This window comes from Anarrhichthys ocellatus, unplaced genomic scaffold (genome assembly GCF_004355925.1).
Source record: "Anarrhichthys ocellatus isolate YVR2014 unplaced genomic scaffold, GSC_Weel_1.0 scaffold58, whole genome shotgun sequence".
NCBI lineage: Eukaryota > Metazoa > Chordata > Actinopteri > Perciformes > Anarhichadidae > Anarrhichthys > Anarrhichthys ocellatus.
Window position 1 is genome coordinate 1438309 of NW_022280088.1, and position 8489 is coordinate 1446797.

The 8489-nt window shown below is 38.7% G+C and overlaps 1 protein-coding gene across 2 annotated transcripts; it reads right to left on the minus strand.

Moving 5' to 3' along the window:
- Positions 1-35: 35 nt before the first annotated feature.
- Positions 36-7290, minus strand: bdh2 (3-hydroxybutyrate dehydrogenase, type 2). Of its 2 annotated transcripts, none has more exons than XM_031871540.1 (10): positions 7265-7290; positions 5257-5347; positions 4195-4273; positions 3176-3272; positions 1965-2073; positions 1553-1613; positions 1283-1396; positions 848-906; positions 588-680; positions 36-423 (listed from the first exon to the last, which is right to left on the minus strand). In XM_031871540.1, the coding sequence occupies exons 2-10, from the start codon at positions 5326-5328 to the stop codon at positions 370-372; spliced, it is 738 nt and encodes a 245-aa protein (XP_031727400.1). In that variant the 5' UTR covers positions 5329-5347; positions 7265-7290; the 3' UTR covers positions 36-369. The 2 variants fall into 2 exon arrangements, with proteins under 2 accessions (XP_031727400.1, XP_031727401.1); XM_031871541.1 differs by having other exon boundaries at positions 5257-5344; positions 7265-7284.
- Positions 7291-8489: the final 1199 nt, after the last annotated feature.

Genomic DNA, 8489 nt, shown 5'->3' on the forward strand with positions numbered 1-8489 from the left:
GGAGTTGGGTCACATAGTAAAGCCACTCAAGGGTGTTTGTGAAGAAGACGTTTTGATATATGTTTATTAAACATATTTCAATATTAATCACATTACCAGATACCAAATATTTAATAATAGATGTATTTATAATAAGGTGATGACACCAGTACACTGCAGCTGTGATTAAGTCAATGTATTACAATTTCATATTAATAATATTAATATTTTGGCATTGCATAGATTTTGGCATTGATTTGAATTTGAACATGGGGGGTCCCCCCTACAGAATCATAAACATAATATGCTAAATAAAATAAAAAAATGATCAAGTCATTCTTGGTGCACTTTATTTGGGCTTAAAAAAAGCTTGAGCTTGAAACAGTTTCTTCAGAGTCTCCATCCTCCATCTATGATTTGCTCCGTCCCGGTCACATAGGCAGACTGTGAAGGAGCCGAGAAACACGTTATTCTTTCACATTTTTAGAATAAATACAAAGTGCCTTGACCACCATGTAGCTACGGTCCTGCAAGCTCTGCCTGACTAGTGATGTAATGTGCAACATATATACATGAATGACTTGGGTGCATTATCTGCAAGCACTCACCTCATTGGAGGCCAGGTACACGCACAGGTACGCCACCTCTTCGGCTGTGCACATTCTGCCAGTTTTCTGTCGTGCCATGAAATCCTTATAAGCCTGAGGAGTTACACACAGAGAGAGAAAGAGAGAGAGAGAGAGGAGTTACAGTTGAAGCATTTACTATCTCCAATGGATACCAAGATAAGATGTACCCATTAAATGACCCATGCAGGCATTACTGTCATTTTAAGATTGGAGAAAATGCCAGTAAAAGCCTTCCATACCTGTTCTGGGTCAGGTTGGGCCTGGATCCTACCCCTCAATGATGGAGTATCAACAGTACCTGAGAAGATATAGAGAAACCCTGAATTTCTTCTAAAACCTTCACTAATACAACACTAATGAATACAGAAATATAGATACCCTTTGACTAATTAAATGATTATGATAACTAAATAGGTATGATTGGGATCAGTTCAGGTCAATAAAAGCCTGAAGAGTTCAGACTGGCTTTGAAGGGGCAAACTCAAGGCTTGCATATCTTTGAAATGCACAATGTCCCCTTAAATCTTTCTAAAAACAACAGTTTTGATGACAATTTGTTTTCAAGGATGTCTGCAATACATTGTTATCTATTAAAGTGCCAGCAACCTTGAGTAATACGTGATGAAGAATCAAAGGACACGTGGTTTTGTTTTTGCAGATCGCTCTAAACTTACCAGGACAGACACAATTACAGCGAATGCCTTGATCAATGAAATCAGCCGCTATAGATTTGGTGAGCCCAATCACAGCAGCCTTGGAGGTACTATAGACACACCGGTTCACAACACCTGCGTCGAAGAAACACATAATGTCACTCGCACAAAGTCACACACGGAGAGTAATTATCTGAGTTAAGAGGATTACAATGAACATGGTCATACTTCAACAACTCAATGTCCCTTCAATTGGGCAGAATATGTAGTAATATGCAGAAGTTTATTTACCTTTAATGCTTGATGCAACAGATGCCATGTTGATAATGTTTCCTGACTTCTCTGCCAACATCTAGAATGACAAAATAAATGCGGAAGGTGGCATATCAACAGCATGTAATTGGTAAAAATAGTGCAACGGACTTCAGTTTTCATTTTTATGTAACGGATAAATGAGAATCGCCACAGGATTCAAGCTAAAACTCCCCATTGAGACAGTTTTGTTAGTTTGCGGCTAAAGCTGGATTAGTGATTTGGCAGTCGCCGCCCATCATGCCACAGGCTCAAGTGTAATACAGCTAATCCCAGCGGACAAAAGGATGAGAACAAATTAAAAGCATATGTCGCTCAATTTACAACAGCACCTATTCCATTCTCTCGACAAGAGGAGGAACAGGGTTAAGCGTCTGGTAAAGTGGGTCACCTTCGGTAGGAAAGCCTTGCTCATGAGGTACATGCTCCGAACGTTCACGTTCATCGTAGAGTCCCAGTCAGCCTCTTCACAGTCCAAGATGGAGCCGTGGTGCACAAACCTGTAGACAGTAGAAGACATGTAAACTGTAAATAAATGCTGGTCCAAATGCTGCGTTGACCCCCTCAACATTTTACTGAGCCTCATGAGGTGTCACTTTAGAGACCTTTGTTAAGGAGATTGACAAAAGGTCAAGTAGAGGTTAAACCTTAAGGTGTAGGGATTTTGGAAATGTAGTTAAGCAGGGGTTGGATAAATGTGCTCAATACTTTCTCAATACTCAATACTTTCTGACATCTCCTTCTTTTAAACAAATGGTGCTGAATATAAACGTCACGTTTAAAAACCAAAAAAAGTAATCATCTAAAACGGTGTTTCCAAACCGTTTAACCCACTTCTTAGAAATGACAAACCACCGCGACCCAATTCACAATAGGTCCTAAAAATAGCGAGAAGAGCAAATTTGTGAGTGTATGAATGTTCCTCACAAGTTTTATGCCATTTCTGCATCACCTTATGTTATTTTTAATAGGTAAACCAGCCTTTCCAAAAGAGAAATACGTTTGATAAATCACAACTTGTGTTACTAAAAACATATAAATACTTTATAAAATGCACTTAGGCGGAGCTAACGGGCTCTCGTTTATTTCCTCTGATCAGTTAAACCAACAGGATGTACGCTAACCTTTCATATTAGATTCAATGTTTCAAGTAGGTTACAATTATCAGAAAATACGAACATTCAGGCTCCCCCCTGTGGCTCAAAGGTGTACTGCAGATATAAATGTTACATAACATTTTGAGAAATTCTGCAGATTTATTTGGCGGCCCGCATAAAATCTTGTGCAACCCACCTGTGGCTCCTCATCCAGTCTCAAACCACTTGTAGTTTATAGCAACTATCACTTAAACAGGAGCAAATAGAGAATAATTTGTTATAGAGTATTTGGTGTGCTAACCAATATTTACAAAACAAACTTCATCAACGATTTGAATGTGTAATGAAGGAACATGGCATCCAGTGCAACAGTGTGGCTCATTGATTCATGAGGTTTTCTGACAAAATAAAATAGAATATCACCTGATTTAATGCATTAAGCAGAGTATGTCAGTCTTACTACTCAGTTATTCAGCACCTCATACAGAACAGAGGGAAAACGTACCCAGCAACATTGAACAGCACATCCACACGGTCATGTTCCTTGGCTAGGGCTTCAACTTGGTCCTTCTTAGTTACATCCACCACCTTAGTCTTGATCCCTGTAGGTGAAGAGAGAAAGAGCGCTTTGGTTTGTTGTAACATTATGATAGATTATTATCTAATATATTGGTAATGATATGATAGGGACAGCATGGTTTGGCAGTGATCAGTCCACTGTTCACTGACTTATTGTAGATAATTAGGAGAGTATCAATGTATTGTGGAGATCAGTGGGCAGTAATTGACTCATACAGTATAACTTAACTGTGTGACGACCCTCTCTGCCTGTTCGTTTGGCTGCCTTCCTTGCAGGTGTGGAGGTGGGTGTGGCAGAGGGTCGTCAGGCAGAGTGGAAGCACCTGAGGCCATTTGCAACACTGGCCCTGTGTGCCAGAGCACTCAGTACAAAAACCCTCTGGATTCGCAATTGGTCTCTCGCTCCTTCCTGAGACACCCATTTTGGTTTTGGTTGCGGTTATGGTTTGTTTCTACACTATACAACACTGCATATACACTTTAAACGCACCCACTCACTTACACTGCTGAAATGACTGAATTCACATGTCACTGTTAGTTTATGTTTGTCTTTTATATTACTTTGAACTTAATAAATAACTAATCAACTGTTTCATTGAATGCGTCCCCCTGTGTTGTCATGGCCGTTCGGCCCGGTTTGTGACAACTGTAAGCAAAAGCAACACATTAAAGCTCTTACATTTAAAACATGTCATTTTATATTATCAGTAGCTAAGCTGTCATAAGAAAGCTACGAGAACCTGATTAATTTTTCACTATTTTATAGAACGACTGATTAATTGATTACTAAAGAAAATAATAGGCAGATTAATGGACAATGAAAATAATCGTTGGTTGCAGCCCTACAAAATATTGAAAAACAAGACTTTGGAGATGTTTTAAATTCATCTTTTAACACTGGTTACCCAGAAGGTGGCAGACTCAGACCTGAGAAATGAGCCTTACCCGGAATGCCGTCCAGCTCTTTCAGCTTCTCTCCATTGATGTCCGTTGCTGTGACTTGAGCTCCCTCCTTTGCAAATGCCTACACAGGTGAAAAAAACTTGAAGCAGTTACACAATGTCTGCACATGTTATGAAACGTGTAGGCCGGTATTCCCTTGTAGAAACAGTTAAAATATTTTGGTATGATCCTGTGAATCAAACAAATTGTTTTAATTCTAAAATGGCTATGGCTGTTTTGTAAAAATAAGCTATTCGTTATGAAAAAAAAGATTGGGAATAGTGAAAGGTGGGTAACTTTGATCAACTTCTTTCCATCTAAATGCACATAGTCACTTCCACTGACTTCAGGCAATACTTCGGGACACAGTGCAGACACCACAATCTTATTACTACGTATCTATAGACACAAAATTAATTGTTAGCCCTAATCTCTCAACCCTCTCTTTAAATCCATGCTACTCTGGCCAGCTGCTAGCTGATGGAGTGACTGCATCATTTGCCACAGAGCAGACCACATCAGCAAAATGCACATTTTAAACACTGAATGGAAAAAAGCTCAATTGACCCCTCACACCATGTACAACTTTGAATACTATGTGATTTGAACCTAATGATCTGAGACGTAAGTAGACCTCTCTATATTTGAATTGCTCCACAAAACACAAACCCCTGTAGTATAAGGCGCGGTTTTAAAGACATCACTTGAAGGGAATAGATGTGATGATGAGCCCATCTCTACAAGGATATGTGCTGAACTTCAAGTGTTTTGCTATAATAACGGGGTAAAACTAGAACTTAAGCAGGCAACTAAATATATGCACATAGCATGCGTTTCTGTAGCACAGTCATTTGGAAGAAAGATGTTTTGGATCCCCGTTACTGTACACTTGTACCCTTTCAAATGGCTGCTACAGATGATAATACGGGCTGTCACGATTTAAATCCTCCATTTGGGTGAAAAAATGGTTGTGCTATGACACACACAAGCTATTCAATATACAATTTTCATCTGGGATTTTGTAGGAAAAGTGTCAAGTGAGAAATGTTGATTAAAGCTCATTACTATTGCTGCAGCACGTCCAATCCCCTGCGCGGCGGCTGACAACACAATTACTTTCCCGTCGAGGCGACCCATAGTGCACCTTGCACTGCTGCTGTAATCAAAACAAAAAGAATAGGGTATGCATTCAGGTTCATTTTAATAATAAAGGTTGTCTTTCCGATAATAAAAAAATCTCCTGGTAAGCATTCATCAGATATATACAATACAGATAGAGATATTTGCTGTAACTCATGATATATGTTAACAAACTATTTGTTGATCCAAATATCTGGTGCACTGTTGTAATGTCCAACTATCGAGACCATTATGCATTAGTAAGCATTATGAAACCTACAGCGGAGATGAAGTGGTGTAGTATCAGATCTTAGTTATCTGAATTCACAGGGCAACAGTCCTTCAATAATCTGTAGTACACTGGAACAAATAGTTCTTAAGTGCGAAGCCATAAATATGCAAATCAGTTTTATTACAATATGAGGACACGTAGCCGACAGTAACAGGCTTTAAGAGGAAATGTGGCATTGTATCTCATATCTGCACGGACAGGGTAATCACTGTATTATTTTATTGTTCTATAATAAATATGGATGTTAGCTATGATAAACCTCACAGAGTACAGTACAAAACTCAGTGCAAATAGGCACTCTCAAAATATGAGTGCTCCCTTATTACATTTGTTATGGCTGAAAGGAGCAACATTTCCCTGATGTCCTCACATTCAACAAATAGATGTTTGATATGACCAAATGTTTTATAATGTATGTTGAAGTATCACTGCTGTTTTACCTTCCTACCCAAGGGCGGCACTGTTCACCCTGTTTCTGTGTTTTCAGTCTGGAGACTGATGTCACAGTTGTTTTTTTTCCACTTCTGATTTTACTTTTCTGCCTCAACAAGCAAACATATGTGGGCTGACAACACCGGTGAAGTAAAGCCAAGTAAACAAAAAGCAAAACTTTGCAGTGCCACTTCAGAAATATTCTCCATTTGTATTCCTGGCATTGAGATTGTTTAATCTTACACACAGTGGTGCAAAAATGTGTATCCATGCATGTCCCTTCGGTACTTAATTCTTAGCACTATTGTTGTTGTTTACAACTTCAACACTTGACTTGTGAGTCAAATTTCTCGCATGTTCACACATACTTGTCCTATTAAGGTGGTTCTGTTGTTTTGTCATAATTTGCTCTGCAGACTGCATTAGCTGTTATAGCCACACATGCAGGTGCTATAAATATCAACAGGTGCCAATGTAATAGTATAAATGATGTCATACAGGAGGTGGGCCGCAACTAATTAACGTTATATTGATTTGTGAAGTCGTGCTCTCGGTCTGGACTGAGGCAGTAACGGTGCAGATATGAATTGCAGTTGATAGCCTCAGTGGCACTTGGAGGGATTAACACATAATGTGGTTCAAAAGCAAAGATGATCAAAAAATGTAATTATGTTGCTGGGTTTATTTTAAAGTCACAATGTCCTCTCGTTAAAGATAATTAATTATGTATATTAAATGTTTGAATCATGTCCGTGTAGGGCTTCCGTAACAGTCAACTATGACTGGATTACTTTAGTAGTGAAAACATTGGATTCATGGATCTAGAAAGGTCTAAATATAGTCGCAACTATGTTTAGCCATTGATATAACCGTAAAGTTCAGAATAAGGTTGATCGCAGTGATGTTGATTTGGGACTTGAGTGCTGCTCACGTGCTGCTTGCTGTGATCTACTAGTAATATTTTTCCAAAGAGTAGTTGAGTGTTTTTTCTGCTACTGTACAACTCTGGATCGATAGCCTGCACTCACTCCTTTGATTGCGATCGGTGCATAAAACGTTCATTTTAACGTGCTTCTACACAACTCTACACGTATTTACTGCAGCACGGACAAAATGCACGTTGTAGCCGAACACATTGTGGCAACCTCCACAGTGGAATTTGTACATTAAGCCTACTATTCGTAGGTTGCAAAGTCAAGTAAATGCCATGAAAAACCCACGGAAACTCACCCTCTGCTCAAGTCAGGTCCGACACATTGAACGTCAAAAACGTGCAGGAGGAGCAGCACACGTGACCTAATACTTGTACCGCTATTGGTTACAGACCAGGAAGTGCAGTTTGTAATCCTAGAAGATGAAATTGAGAGCAAGAGAGTGAAGGGTCTTCTTTATCAAACAGGCGCACGTTTTGTTAAAAATAGCCCTTTTTTACTGCAACAGAATACAATTATTTAACAGTATGAGAGTTTTAAGCTCCCTCTTCAAATGTATGCAAATTTAGTATTTAGAGGCTACTGTTTGTTCCAGCAACTTTTAATCATAACTATGGTGCAAACATGCAGGAGTAGATTCTTCTTCTGGTGGGTGTGAACTGTCTTGATGATGAAATTACTACCTTTGGAAAGACATGGTAAAATTGACAATTGACCTTTGAGAGCTGCACAATGTTATTCAAAGGCCCAATTGTATTATCACCAAGGATTAATGGTTTATACAAAAAATATTGTCATTGAGGTCAATAGCTGGCTGCTGCATGGTGTAAACTGAAAATGATCCTTCATTTGTGATTTGAGAATGTGAGCTTGTTAAATCCAAGTTAGACAATCCTACAATAAAAAGAACAAAACTCCAGTATACGTCTGAAATTTCCGCTTGAAAGTTCATTCTTAAGCTTGAAATTTAACATTTAGTTGCTTTGGGAAATTCAATCGTTTCATGTGATGTCATTCTCAGCAGATGGAGTTTGATCAGAAACTTAGAAGCTTCCATGACAACATTTCCAAGTCCCAATTTTAAAGTGCCCAGTAGAGAAGTGAACAGTTACCATTTCCACAACACCTGGGCAAATTCCATCTGCATGACGAAGATCATTTGATATGATCAAAAGCTCCAGAACTATACTCAATGGAGCTTGAGATGAGACTGTTTTGTTAACTGCCGTTTCAACATTAAAGAATAAACTCAATTGTCTATTTTTCATTCTAACTCAAGTTAGCCACATTATTTGTAAATCAAACTCAAATGTATGTTGCTTTGCTTTTAGTGGATTTAAAATCTTCTGCTATTTTTATATCTCAATGCCAATTATTTTCCTCTGCTGTACTACAACCTGTTGTTTTTTGCTTTGAGTTTCATCTGCTCTGAATTGAATACCAAGTGTAACGGGTATAGTAAGGACCCAGGAGCAGTACGACAGACACAAGAGTTTGAATCAAAGCTTTATTTTCCTCTGGAC